Source organism: Camelus dromedarius, chromosome X (genome assembly GCF_036321535.1).
Source record: "Camelus dromedarius isolate mCamDro1 chromosome X, mCamDro1.pat, whole genome shotgun sequence".
NCBI lineage: Eukaryota > Metazoa > Chordata > Mammalia > Artiodactyla > Camelidae > Camelus > Camelus dromedarius.
Genome location: NC_087472.1, coordinates 60824765 through 60839720, shown reverse-complemented (window position 1 = coordinate 60839720; position 14956 = coordinate 60824765). Strand labels below are relative to the sequence as shown.

General features: G+C 43.7%; 1 protein-coding gene and 1 long non-coding RNA gene across 3 annotated transcripts in view; one reads left to right on the top strand and one right to left on the bottom strand.

Moving 5' to 3' along the window:
* The window catches only part of LOC135320224 (uncharacterized), a 65302-nt gene that overhangs the window by 49920 nt on the left and 426 nt on the right, over positions 1-14956 (bottom strand). Inside the window, exon 2 of one of the 2 annotated variants that reach the window (XR_010379474.1) lies at positions 8919-9013. This is a non-coding gene — a long non-coding RNA (uncharacterized LOC135320224). Of the gene's footprint in view, positions 1-5484; positions 6228-8918; positions 9014-14956 lie in introns of those variants that run through there. The other variant, XR_010379475.1, reaches the window with a different exon arrangement.
* On the top strand, positions 7812-13905 carry AWAT1 (acyl-CoA wax alcohol acyltransferase 1). The gene is made up of 7 exons (XM_010978745.3): positions 7812-7923; positions 8890-8997; positions 9258-9328; positions 10650-10854; positions 11550-11721; positions 13277-13476; positions 13695-13905. Exons 1-7 carry the CDS (start codon positions 7848-7850, stop codon positions 13847-13849), a joined length of 987 nt encoding a protein of 328 aa, XP_010977047.1. The 5' UTR covers positions 7812-7847; the 3' UTR covers positions 13850-13905.

Genomic DNA, 14956 nt, shown 5'->3' with positions numbered 1-14956 from the left:
CTTCCATTTCCACTTGTCCCCTCTTTGCTCCTTGTCAGATCTCTCAGGGTTAACTGGACTCCTAGGACTTCCTCCTGGCACCTCCCCACTTGGTCTGTGCCCTTCCTACCAGTCTTTCCCCAGTGGTCACAAATTAGCAGCTGTTGGGCCAAATCTATTTGCCAGTTGTGTTTTGTTTAGACAGTCCAGTCGTTGTTTTTAAAATTTGAAGTAGTTCAGAAAAAGAAAACCCACATCCATATATACATACCTATGTACATACATTCATACAGAGAGAGACAAAATAAATATGCGAAATATTGACAATTGTTGAATTGAAAAGGTAGATGATATCCCAGGTGTGCACTATATTATTCTTTCCACTTTCCTATATGTTTGATTTTTTTTCACAAGAAGAAGTTGGAAAAACTAACTCTGAAGGCTTTGAGAAGGAGCATGTCCTCTCTAGTTCACCATAATCGCCGCCACTTCCTATTACACTCTCAGCCTGTTCCCTCATTTCTGGTACCTCTGGTCCCTAGAGACATTTGAGTTTACAACTTGTGGCTCAGCATGTAGGTCTTGGCCCCTCCTGGATCTCCCTGACCCCTGTGCGTACATGTTTGTCCAGCCCTTCCCATAGGCCACAAAAACCATATGCAAAGTTTTGTTTTTAGAACAGGTAAGGACAGTGCAGGCTGATGTAATTCCCCACTACCCTGAGTAGACAGCAAAGCCCTCTCCACCCACCTCCCAGCAGCTACAGACACTTTGGCAAGTGTACTATACCTTATAAGACAAAAGTGGGGCCTTGAAAGAATCAAGCCACACCAGCTAGCTCCCCCTAGAAGATAAGATGAAGAATTTTTATGATTCTTTATGACTGGCATCAAAGGTGAAAAGTATGGGAAAGTCAGATCTTCCAGCAACATCAAAGGGCCTGTAAGGTAAACGACTGTAACAGGGATATAATGTATGCGATAAATGGCTATTATCAGTGCCTGGACTTGTGAGTTAGAAAGAATCCCTTGAGGATGCTCAGGCACCAGAGTGTTTGCAACCAATAAACCATTCCTCTTCAGATGGATCGGCTCTTAGTCCCTCAGAGTCCAATGGCATCAGGGAAACTGAAGCAGCTTAGCACCTGCCCAGCCTTACTTGGTGATATGACAGGTTCCTTCTTTGCAGACTCTGGTTTTCACTCCTGCAGCTCTCATGCTGCACTAAACAAATCCTTGATTCCTGCCACCCCCAGCTTGGCTATTTCTGAACACACGATGCAGAATGAATTCATCCAATTGTTCAGCATGCAAAACAGGCTTAAAAGGAATAGGCAGAGAGTCAGAGGCAGGCAGTATCACTTGCAGGATAAACTGAGGTGGGCTGATGACACTGCATGACAGGCTGGACCAGCATGCCAAAGCAGGTAGGGAAAGGGCAAGACCCCTGTCTGATTGTCCTAATCACCTGGACAGAGAGATCAAGATCACTTGTCCTTCTGACCTCTCTTCACCTTTGATCTAGGACTACATGTGGGTGTTTTCAACAGGCTGTGTCACCTTTTGGAATGGCCTTATCTTTTGGTTTACTCTTGCCTTGATCTCCACACCTTGCTGCCATTTCAGATCTTAGAACTTCAACTTGTTTCTGATATCCAGATCTCCATAGGACCAGGCATTGGCTTTGGGGAATTATTAATGCCTGCTAATCCTTCCCTGTGAACTGCTTTGGCTATTTGCCGCCCACATCCTATTGTGATGGAACTCACTTAAGGATTTGATGCCACTCTGATGAATCCTTCCCAGGCCAGGGACTGAAGAGAAGGAAAAGAAGAACTGTATGACCAAAGTTGTAGCAAATACCTTCAGACGTCTGAGAAGGAAGTGAAGGCCAAGACCAGATAATTAGCTGCTAAATTGTGACCCAGGGGCAAGACAGCACTTCTCATGTGTAGTACTCAAGAGGGCAATCCCTTCTGGAAAAATGAATGAATGAATGAATGAATGAAAAGATAGAAAGAAAGAAAAGATAGAAAAATAGAGAAGAGAGACATCCATAAAACAATGAAGAGTGTGTCATCAACCAAGTATTATAATTAATACAATTATGTGAGGTCATGTTTTAAAAAAAAAGGAAGAAAAGAAAGGATCAGTGTACTTACAACCAGTTCTCACATTCCCATGTTTCCTAATTTCTTTTGGCTATCGCTCCATTTTCTTTGATACCATTCATGGCAGTCAGGACCACCCACATACCAAGAAAGTTCCTGGTCTAGGAAATTGCAGTCACTTTTGTCCTTAGTTTAGGTGAGATTAGAAAAAAATTTTTTTCTCAAAAAGAAAAAGAAAACAATATGAAAGCATAGAAACCAATATGTTGATAAAACAGATTTCTTGTCCTGACTTTTCCTGGGTACAGGCTGATCTCAGTGATCCACAGCTCTCAAGACTCATTTTTCCACACCTCACCTTGGCCTTGGACTTAGCTTGTGCTTAAATGTTCCTGAGATTGAGTGGAGGTGAACCTAAGTGGCAGCCCTGCCAGGTCTAGTGGTATTGGAGACCTTCAAGAAACCTGCTTCTTAAGCTGTTTGGAAAAAAGGGTTAAGCCCTCTTTTCAGACCCAGTCATCTCCTTGGAGACAGAGACTGATTCTGCTGACTGCGCTACCTGGTTCCTGGACCGTACCTGCTTAACAAAGGCTTGAGAATATTCCACTTTCTGCACCAGTAAATCTTAAAAACTGCTGGGAGAGAGGAAACTGAGCGGTGCCCACTGAAAGGGCTGCAGGTAAGTGAGGGTTTCCAATCAGTGACCTTTCACCTACCATTAAAAGACCTAGAAGTCTGACCAGATAGTGAAAGAGGAATATCTAAAAATTAGTGCTTCCTCCTTAATAGATTGGTTAAATGAATCATGGCATAGCCATACAATGAAATGCTGATGTTATAGAAAGAAAACTGACATGAAAAATGTCCATGATATACTGCTAGGTGAGAAAGTGGGTTACAAAATAGTACAGAGAATATGATTCCATTTTGATTAAGAAATTATACATAGTGAAAAGATACATGCACCCCAATGTTCATAGCAGCACTAGCTACAATAGCCAAGACATGGAAACAACCTAAATGTCCATCGACAGATGACTAGATAAAGAAGTTCTGGTATATGTATACAATGGAATACTACTACTCAGCTGTAAAAAAAAAATAATGCCATTTGCAACAACATGGATAGGCCTGGAGATTATCATTCTAAGTGAAGTAAGCCAGAAAGAGAAAGAAAAATACCATATGATATCATTCATATGTGGAATCTAAAAAAACAAAGAAGATGCTAATGAACTTACCTACAAAACAGAAACAGACTCACAGACATAAAAAACAAACCTATGGTTAATGGAGGGGAAAGTGATAGGAAGGGATAATTTGGGAGTTGGAGATCTGCAGATACTAACTACTGTATACAGAATAGATAAACAAGTTCCTACTGTATAGCATAGAGAACTATATTCAATATCTTGTAGTAGCCTATAATGAAAAAGAATATGAAAACAAATATATGTATGTATCTGTATGACTGAAACATTATGCCATACACTAGAAATTGACACATTGTAAACTAACTATACTTTTTTAAAAAAGACCAATAAATTATACATAGTAACTAACATTTAGAGAGCTTTAAATATGAGCATATAAATGAACAAGGCACTGAAGAAAATGCTTTATGTTAATTACTTACTCTCATGACAACCCTATGACGTAGGTAGGTATTTACTCATCTTAGTGCTTCAGTGTCCTCCTACCTACAGACCTAGATATGCTGGACTCAAGAGCCCAAGCTCTCTACAGTGACAGTGACACTATTTCTATCTTTACATTTATACAGGAAAAAGTCAAGAAAGAGAGATACCAAGATGTGAACAGTTAACAGTTGTTATTTCTGGATGGTGAGATTATAAGTGACTTTTGTTCCCTTTATGCTTTCCTGCATAGTCTGAAAGTTTTATGATTTCTCTGGCTTATTTTTATAATCAGAAAAAACGATAAATCCATTTCCATTTTGAAAAAAGCAAACCAGCCATTGCTTCTTACCAGTAGGCAGCAAACCACTGGGGGGTTGCAGGGAGTAACTTAATTATTACAAGGATTCTGGAAAGTCCGATATGGCCCAAGCACTGTCTAGAATGAATAAAAAAATGCTTACACATTTTTTTCAAATGTCATGATATATACTATCATGATGTTGAGCCACAGTGCTTTAGTTCATTATATAGTTCTCAATCAAGGGATATTAACAATACAACTATTATTTTGTGGAAGTCCATGACATTTTAAAATACTAAAGCAAAGGATCAGGTCTGCTGCTAAAAGGGAAAATATACATACAGATCAACTCTCTGTAGCTTGAGCGGATTCTTAACTTACTTCCCTTTTTTCTGGGGGTGGGCAAGAGGAAATAAAGGGGGGAAACAAAATGCACAAATTATTAGAAGTTCAATAGATAAACAAGATTATACTGTATAGCACAGGGAAATATATACAAGATCTTGTGGTAGCTCACGGTGAAAAAGTATGCGACAATGAATATATGTATGTTCATGTATAACTGAAAAATTGTGTTCTACACTGGAAATTGACACAACATTGTAAACTGACTATAACTCAATAAAAATAAAACTTAAAAAGGAAAAAAAAATAAAGTTCATCCAGGAAAAATCCTAAAGAAGACAATTTAGGACAAGAGAGCACGGAGAGGGAGTTGGTGTTAGCCCAGAAAATTCTATTCTGGAAAGACAGAATGCTAATCGTCCCTGTATTGCCAGGGGCTAGTCCTCACCCTCAACCCCAGGGATGTCAACAGGGATTACAGAAGATGGCAATACTTGAATGTTCACTTTTGCTTGAGGGCCAAGCTGATATTCAATTAGCAGGAAAAGCTGGAGTGGGGACGGCCCTCCAGGTGCAGGGAAGGCAAAGTAGGTAGAACTTTGTCCTATGCCAAACTGACTTAAAGGTCAGCACTTGCCTTCGTTTCTCTCATTCTTCTTTTCCTCTTTTGCAGTGTGTCCCTTGTTCTCTATTTCTATATAGCCTCTTGTCCTCCCCACGCATGTCCCCAGAACACACTCCTCCACAGGACTCCTGTGGTCTCATTACCCATAAGTAACCATCCTGATCACAGACCTCAAACTAAGATACTAACTTATTGACGGTTCATTTAATACCAAGGACCTAGGATGTTCCAGGCATTAGGGGCAGATGCACTGACAAATAAGATATGGTCCCTACCCCTTTAGAAGCCTATAGTCTTCAGGTGTGAAAAGCAAACAAAAACAAAAACAGAAACAAAAAAGAACAAAACGAAAAAACAAAAACCCACAATAACTCAAGTTGCTTCAAAGGGCATGAAGTTATAACGTGATAAGAGACGGGCGTCAGAGAGAGAAACGAGTACTTTGCTGCCCCAGCCCTCACTTTGGCCTGGACTTGGAACTCACCTCCGAACCCAGCTCTACATCTTCACCCCTGCTTGTGGGAGCTGGTGCTGAGGGGTGGAAGACTGGCTTACTCCAAGGGAGAACAGTCTTCAGCAGGTCAATGGCAGGCAAAAAGGAGGGTAGGAAGTGGGGTTGTTCTGTGTTAAAAAAGTAAATGAAAAGCTGGGGAGGGTAGAGCTCAGGGGTAGAGCGCGTGCTTAGCATGCACAAGGTCCTGGGTTCAGTCCCAAGTACCTCCATTAAATAAACAAACAAACAAACAAAACTAATTACTGGCCCCCCCCCAAAAGTAAATAAATAGAACCGAATCACTTTGCTGGATACCGGAAACTAACACAACATTGCAAATCAACTATACTTCAATTTTTTAAAAAAGTAAATGAATATCTTGCCAAAAGGCTCAAACCAAAGTCTGATCCAGTCTTTGAATCCAGCTGCCAATCTCCCGGAAACAAAGGAGGAAGCTGCTAAGGTACACCATGAGTACGCAGCAAGCAAAGTCCAGGCTGTGGGAGATTCTCCAGGTCAAATGTGGGTTGTTCAACAGACAAATAGTCAGGAAAAGGAATGGATGGAGGGGGAACCTGGAGGTGAAAACAGACTTAAACTCTTCAAAATGCCAAGGTCATAAAAGACAAGGAAAGACCAAAAAACTGTCACAGATTGGAGGAGACTAAGGAGACATGATGATGAAACACAATGTGGGACCTGATAGAATCCTGTAACAGAAAGAAGATGGACATTAGGAGAATTGAATAAGGGCTGGAGTTAAGTTAATAGTAAGGTACCAGTATTGGTTTCTTAGCTGTGATAACTCTACTATGGTTACACAAGATGGTAACATCTATATAACATAGTTACATAGGGGAAGCTGGGTGAAGGGTACAGGACACTCTCTACATTATCTTTGCAACTCTCCTATAAATCTAAAATTATTCCAAAATAAAAAGTTTAAGAAGGAGAAAATTTAAGGGACATACGAATTTTTTCAATGGACAAGACTTAAATCATAGTCATTAGGGAAGTATGTTTGGGTGATAAAACCAGAGAAATGCAAGGAAAAGATTCCTCTAAAGGTCAGGATAATGGTTACTTTCAGAGAAGGAAGAAGGTTGTTACTGGAACAGAACACAAGAGAGGCTTCTGGGATGGGTGGAAAAGCCCTATTTCTTGATCTAGCAGTGGCTGCGAGGTGTTTTTGTTTTTTGTTTTTTTTTTTAGTAATTATTCATTAAGCCATACATTTGTTTTAGGTGCTTTTCTGTATCTGGGTTTTATTTCACAATGAAAAATTAAACAGAAAGAGGGAGACTTAAGAGACATAATATCCAAATATAATCAGTGGACCTTGTTCAGATCCTGATTCACATTAATCAACTAGAAAGAGACATTTGAATATGGACTGCTTATTAGATATTATTAAAGAAATATTACATTTGTTCAGGGTGATAATGGCATTGTTATTATGGAAGAAAATGGCCATCTTTTGTAGATGCATAGTGAAGTGTTTAGAGGTGAAATGACATGATGTCTTAGAATTCCTTTAAAATACTCCAAGGGAAAAAAAAAGTGTGAGACAGATGAAACAAGTATGGCAAAATGTTAATAGTTGTTGAAGATGAACATAAAGCATGAACACAAAGATGAGCATTTCTTAGCAGGGAGGGTAGAGCTCAATGGTAAAGCGCGTGCTTAGCATGTACAAGGTCCTGGGTTTAATCCCCAGTACCTCCATTAACTAATCAATAAATCAAATTACTCCCCCAAAGTAAAAAAACAAAAATAAACAATAAAATAAAATAAATGAACATTTCTTGCATTCTCTATTTGTGTGTGTGTAGAAATTTTTATAACAGAAAATTTTAAAAGGGGGACAGCCTCAAACCAGGCTGCTTCAGGGCACCAGTCAGTCTCAACAGAGACCTGATCCCAGGTGCTCTTCACCCCACAAACCCACAGAGCTCCCTTTCCACCAGGCATCTCCCTGAGCTCACAACCCCTGTAGTCTCAGGGTGGCCTGTGATGTGAGGGGCGTTTCCCTTCTCTGAACCTCTGGGTTACTAGGCCTAGATGGCAGCCCTTCTCACCTTTCTCCAACCTGATGTCCTAATAATCCCAGGAAAGAGAGTCAAAGGGTAAATGGGCAGCACCCAGGGCTCAGACCTGGTGGGGCAGTCCTTAGCACTCCAGAGACTGCCCCATTCAGTGGGTGGTAGGTGTGGGGCAGGACAAGGAAGGGTAGAGGCAGGTGAACATCCTCATAACCATACACATTCACTCTCAAGTGAGCTTCCAAAGGCTGGTGGCACCTTTGGTTGGAACACTGTGTTGGGACTTTCGCCTCCTTCAGGCTCTTGGGCATCATGCTTTCTTTCAAGCAGCCTAATCACTTCCAGAGTCTGATGGTTCTGCAATGGCCCTTGAGCTACCTTATCCTATGTGAGTACCGATAAGTGTGTGGCAAGAAGCCAGAGGCAGAAGCCAGGGCTAGATCTGGGGTGATTTTTCTGCTCATGGGGAGGTCTTATCTCTGGCCTTTGATCATCTAAGATCTCAGGTGGCACTACAGAGTAAAGCCAAGGAGTCTCCAGTTCCATGAGCTCCCTGGAGAAGGAAGAGACCGAGCCGCAGGGGACAGTGAGGATGGGGCGGGGAGGGGATGAGGGGAGGTGGAACAGGGTCATCATGGAAATGAGTGGATCTAGCTAATTTCAGCCACTTCCTAACTCTCATTCTCTGGAGAGGAGAAATGAGGCCCACGGAAACAGGCGCGATATTTCCATAATCATAAGGAAGTGTGGGGAGTGGGACAGAGGAAGCATTAGCATTCCAGACTTAGAGAAGTACAGCCTGTGTTTGAACCATAGGGTTCCCCCATTCCATAGGGAGGGGGTAGTAGCAGCATAGGGTGGGGGAAACTGAAATAACAGAAGGAGTGGAGAAGGGGCAAGAGGACAAGAATGGGAAACAGTAGAAGGATGCAGATGCTGTATGCCTGGGGTATGGGGAGATATGGATAGTGTATGGGCAAGGGAGAATGAGCTAGTGGTTAACAAGGGTTCAGGGAAGGTGACTAGGGAGGGAGACAGGAGACAAGGGAAAGCTGGTGAAGCAGTGGGGATAAAGCTGGTGGCACGCAGGGAGCAGGAGTACAGGGGTGGCGAGCAGGCAAGGAGGCAGGTGGACAGGGGTGACAGGTAAGCAGAGAAATAGGGCTGGTATGTACCATGGATGACACAGGGAAAGTCTGAAGGATAAGTGGACCTGGATGATGGATGGGCAGGAGCTGGATTGTGCAGAAGGCCAGGACCAGAGGCTTAGAGAGTTTGGAGGGCTCTTAATGGGGCTGGACATGGTCGAGTTCTCCTGGTAGCACAAATTCAGTCTTACCTGCTCCCCCATCAGTTTGGATCTTCCCGCCATTGTCCATTTACCTGCTGTTTACATCCTGGTGGTCACTATCAGCTCTTTACTTTGCCTGGTTTTTCCTGGACTGGAAGACCCCAGAGCAAGGTAAGACTCATGGACCCTAGAAAGAACAGAACCTAAGAATGTTCCATCTTAACCTGTAACCGGAGAGTCTCACTTACCATGCCACTCCTCTCATCCAAGTTCTTAGACCCACAGGAGCTGGGTCTGTCCTGGGGTCTCTGGCTTTTCCACCTCTCTAGCAGAGCTGTGGTCCTTCCATGCTGCTAGGGAAGCCCTGGGTGAGCAGGAGGGGTGGGCTTGGCACACACAAACACCATCCCCTATTGGTATCTTTATCTCAGGTGGCAGGCGATCAGCCTGGGTAAGGAACTGGTGTGCCTGGACCCACATAAGGGACTATTTCCCCATTTCGGTAAGTGTCCCTTTCTCAGCATCCCTCACAGTTTCCAAAATACTAGCAATTGTACCAAATGACTAGGGTCATCCATCAGGAAAATGAGCATCCCAGAGACATCTCAGAGCAGGTTAGACAGACTTCAGCCAACGTTGCTACTGGGCACTCGCTACACTGCCAGGATACTTTGGATGCCCTTGGCATGACCCACTAGATGACGCAGGCAGAAAGGCAAATACAGATCAGTTTAACAAACATTGATTGAAAGGCTACTCCGCAGGAGGAGGATATAGCTCAGTGGCAGAGTGTGTGTTTACCATGCATGAGTTCTGGGTTCAATCCCCAGTAACGCCATTGAAAATAAGTAAGTATACTTAATTACCTCCCATCCTCCCCCCAAAAAAGAAAGGCTACTCCATTATGCATGTTTGGGGTACAGAGAAGTGAGTAGTATGCAATCATCTGCCATTAAAAAGCTCACATCCAAAATAAACAGTAGGTTTCTCCTGTATAGCACATGGAACTATATTCAATATCTTGTAATAACCTATAATGAAAAAGAATCTGAAAAAGTATATATATATAATATATATATATTATATATATGTATAGCTGAATCACTTTGCTGTATACCTGAAACTAACACATTACAAATCAAATATACTTCAATACAATAATTAATTAATTTTTTAAAAATGCTCACATCCAACAAGGAAGACAAGGTACACAAGGAGTTCAGATGATGGGCTAAGGAAAGGCTTCACAGACATGGTGATAGCTAAGCAGGGTTTTCAAGGTTCAATAAAAGTTACTTAGTCTCAGAGGAGGGTATAGCTCAGTGGTAGAGTGCATGCTACCATGCATGAGGTCCTGGGTTCAACCCCCAGTACCTCCATTAAAAAAAAAGCAACTTACTTATACTGGCACTGTAAGGGATTTGAGGGGAGAAAATACCAGGAGGAGGTTCTAGAAATGTACTGCTATGCTGATCCTCTGAGTATTCTTTGGAATAGGCAGCAAACACTGTCCTGATTTTTGCCAACCTCTTTCATGTAACAGCACTCCCAGAAAATGATCCCATGCCTACGGGGCACTGGCATACATGGCTGAGACTGCTTGCAGCCACAGGCAGGAGGTCCTGCAGTTCTAGCTTCCCCAGATCCTACCTGGTCTCCCAGGGGCAGAGGAGTCTGCCATCTTGTCCCCCTGAAAGCCACTCCTGGCACCTCTGTTGAAAAGCTCTGCTTTGGAGAGTGCCCTGAACCCTGAAGTGTCTTTGCCCTTGCTTTCTTGTGTGATCTCACGTCATGACCTCTGGCATTTCTCTCCATGGCTGCAGATCCTGAAGACTAAAGACCTGTCACCTGAACACAACTACCTCATGGGGGTTCACCCCCATGGCATCTTGACGTTTGGCGGTGTCTGCAACTTCTGCACTGAGGCCACAGGCTTCTCGAAGATCTTCCCAGGCATCACTCCCTATCTGGCCACGCTGTCCTGGTTCTTCAAGGTCCCCTTTCTTAGGGACTACCTCATGGCCAAAGGTGCCTCTGACAATATTTACTAGAGCTTCTGGCCAATCTCTCTGCTTGGAGCTGCACATTTTAAAGCCCCATCCCCTCCTTCTGAGTCCCCTCTCCCCTCCCCACCCCCAACATCATAGCATAGTAGTTAAAAGCATATGTTCCAGAGCTAAACTGCCTTGGTTTGAAAACTGGTTCTGCCACTTACTGTGTGGTCTTGGGCAAGCTACTGAACCTATAGAGTCTCAGTTTCCTCATCTGTAAAGTAGCACTGATGGTAACAGTCTAACCTCAGATGTGATGTGATGACTAAATGAGATAATACAAGTAAAAACATCCAAGATAGTGTCTGCCAAAGAGTATGTGCTCCAGTGCTGTGGCTATTCACAGCAACAGAGGAGAAGTAAAGAGGAGAATTACAGTTGGGATGCAGAAAGTCCTTCTGGTTATCCCACTGAAAACCCTCCTACTATAGTTTCCACCCAGTGCCTTCTGCAAAGTGGAGATATGGCCTCAAATTGAAACGTGTTGTGTTTGACGGCCACAGCCATCTCTTCTCCACACCTTTGGTCCCATTCATTGATTCTCCTCCTGGGACCCATGGGAACAGAGGGCACACACACAAGCCAGTGAGTAGAGCGGAGGGTGTTCCCTCTCTGCCATTTCCCTCTCTCCTGATCATGTCGCTTCTCTCTCTGTTCCTTGGCTCTCCCCAGGTCTGTGCTCTGTGAGTCGGTCAGCCATCGACTACCTGCTAAGCCACGGCACCGGCAACCTCGTGGGCATTGTAGTGGGAGGGGTGGGAGAGGCCCTGCAGAGCATGCCCAACACTACCACCCTCATCCTTCGTAAGCACAAGGGCTTTGTGCGCACAGCTCTCCAGCACGGGTATGTGTCCCTCTAGCACGGGTAGGTGTCCCTCCTTGGGCAGGAGTAGGCGTCCTTCTCTGAGCAGCACAACCTGGTAGGTGATGCCAAGATGAATCAGACATGAGTCTTACCCCAGTGGAACTTCCTAGTGAGTAGAAGAGATGGCCATAGAATTTCAAAACGAGTTAGGTCATCCACTCCTTCTGAGCTAGAGGAAACCAAAACCAGAGACCCAGACTGATTATCAGGGGGGCTTGGCTAGGGCTTCCCTAGTACCTGGATGACACCCACATCATCTATAGCAATATTGATATTGACATCTGTTTGTTAACGGTAAGTGCAAGAGGCAGTACAGTATGGTGAGTATGCGTGTAGGGTCTGGAATTAGGGGCCTCATTTAAAATCCTGACTCCACGATTTACTGTGCACTCTGAAACAGGTTACTTAATCACTCTGAGCCTTGGTGTTTTCATCTTCATAATGTGACTACTAATAACTGTACCTATTTCACAGGATTATGGTGGGGTTTCAGGGAGTTCTTCTACATAAAACACCCACCATGTGGCTGGCACACAATAAGAGATAGATAAACATTAGCCACTCTGACTGAGGCATAAAGAGCAAGAGTCCAAGGCTGGAGCTGAGGGTGGGCATCAAATCAGCAGGCCAGTTCACTGGACACAGGACAACTGTCCCATAGCAGACTCACAGAAGAGGAGAAGTACTTCTTCTAAGGGCCTTGCCTGAGTGGTCTGGTCACCAGTTTGGAGCATAATGTAGGAGAGAGAGCTCTGAGCTGGGAGGAAAGAGTCCTGGGTTCTAGTCCAGATCCTGCCACTCACTGACTGCCTGAGTGACCTTCCATCCCTCCTGACCCCGGGCTTCTGAATATATAAGAAAAAGAAAATAACCCCTCAGGGTGTTCTCCACTGTCTCCACCGTGAAGAAGCAGTAAGGTCACATATGTCAGAGTGCCGAGACTACGAGTAATAACTCAGAAAGATTTGTGTAAGAGACAGTGTTCTCTTTCCTCTTCTCTCCCAGGAAGGCTTAAGGAGCCTGCTTCTCTACCTAGGGCTGGATTTCCAGGTCAGGATGGATTTCCATGGTCTATGAGAGGGAAACAACTTTTCTCTGCTCTAATCTCAAGACCCTCAGACAGAATACGTTACACACAGTCCTTGTGGGTGAGGGGCATACCTTGAACACATCTGTGCAAATCACCATAATTTTCTCTGTGCTTCCTACTAGTAGAAACAGAATCAGATATTCCCCTTCATGACACCTCCTGGAAGCTTTTTGTCTAGTTGATGGGTCTCTGTGGATCTCTACCCCTATATCTTGCCCCTAGGATCTGTGATCCTAGCCCAGGGATAGTATTCTCACTGGCCTTGAAAATGTCAGGACAAGAGACACTAAATACAAGAGTTGTGTTCAGTGCAAGAAGAAACACTTTACACCACAGGGATTTTATAAGAGATGGGAAGCTGGCCAGGAACAAATGTTCTTTCTTGGGGGGGGGTGTTCTCCACCCTAGCCTGTGTGTGAGAAATAAATCAGGGTTTTCCTCCAGGGCTCATCTGGTCCCCACCTTCACTTTTGGAGAAACTGAGGTGTATGATCAGGTGTTGTACCACAAGGACAGCTGTATGTACAAGTTTCAGAGACACTTTCGCCAGATCTTTGGTTTCTATTTTTGTGTCTTCTATGGACGAGGTTTCCGCCAAGGCTCCACTGGGCTCCTGCCATACTCGCTGCCTATCGTCACTGTGGGTGAGTGCTGCTCTCAGCCCCAAGGCTACCTCAGCTCTTTCTCAACCTCAACCTCTGGCCTCCCCAGCCCGCCCCCACCGAAGAAGAGGGCAGCCGAAGGGGAGAAGCTGGGAATCATCTTGGGATGTGACAGGACACTGCCCAGGGAAGGAGAAGGAGGTTAAAGAAAGAGAAGATTCTGACACTTGCCCCTTCTTTCTTCCCATTTCTCTTGGCAGTTGGGGAGCCCCTGCCTCTGCCCAAAATTGAAAAACCAAGCCAGGAGGTGGTGGACAAATATCATGCACTCTATATGGATGCCCTGCACAAACTGTTTGATCAGCACAAGACCCAGTACGGCTGCTCAGAGACCCAAAAGCTGCTTTTCCTGTGACAGGAGGAGCTGCATGCTCAGGAATGCATGCCTTGGAGAGGAGACTCAATCACTGCTAACCAAAAGGGGAGAAATGGAGAGGCGGGAGGGCTAAATGAGGAAAGGAAGGGCACGAGGAATTCCATCCTTGCCACAGAGCCCTTGAAGTCACTGCCCCTGAGGAGCTTCACTCAGTCATTCCTCAGGCCCCACCCCCTACTGGATTTCCTCTCAAAGCCCAAACCACCAGGGCCTGAAGGACTCAGATGATGGTCAGGCATCCTGAGTAGCCACCACTCAGGTTGTTGTTGTTGTTGTTTTTGTATTAAGGCATTTTTTTCCCAGGCCCCACCCCATTCATGCATTTTTAAACTAAGACGTATTTGCATACCATAAATTTAACCCATTTAAATTCAGTAGTATTTAGTATATTCAGAGTTGTGCAACTACTACCACTATCTCATTTTAGAACATTTTTCAGCACCTCAAAAAAGAAATCCAATACACATTAGCAGTCACTCCACATTCTCCCATCCTCAGCTCTTGGCAACCACTAATCTACTTTCTATCTCTATGGATTTGCAATTCTGGATATTTTATATAAATGGAATCGTAGAATATGTGGTCTTTGTTACTGGCTTCTTTCTCTTAGCATAATGATTTCAAGGTTCATCTATGTTGTAGCATCTATCAGTACTTTATTCTTGTTATGACTGAATAAATATTTCATTGTATGCATATATCCCATTTTTCAATCCATTCACTAGTTAATGGATTTGGGGGTTTTCTGCTATTACGAATTAACATTTATATACAAGTTTTTGTGTGGTAATCTGCTGTCTTCAAATAGAAAGGCTTTCCTCATGTCCACACCACTAAGCTAACAAGTACAACTTTCAGACAGATCAAAGGCATTTTACTCAGGATTCCAAACTTATCTGACAAAGGAACCCTTGTTTAAATAACACCTATTACCATCTCATGAAACATTGGAAGTTCCTCTAAATATAGTCCTAGAAATGCTGGTCTACAGGGTAAAGTTTGTACTCCTTAGCATGGCAGAGAAGGCTGCTGGCATTATAGGGAAGGTAGCTGATTTGATTTTGGAGTCCATCAGATTAAGAAAAG

Excerpts from the sequence above, each read along its gene's own strand:
- AWAT1 (XM_010978745.3), top strand. The coding sequence starts at position 7,848 with ATGCTTTCTTTCAAGCAGCCTAATCACTTCCAGAGTCTGATGGTTCTG. Across the intron at positions 7,924-8,889 it reads CTTGAGCTACCTTATCCTAT|TTTGGATCTTCCCGCCATTG; the intron begins GTGAGTACCGAT and ends CTCCCCCATCAG. Across the intron at positions 11,722-13,276 it reads CGCACAGCTCTCCAGCACGG|GGCTCATCTGGTCCCCACCT; the intron begins GTATGTGTCCCT and ends GTTTTCCTCCAG.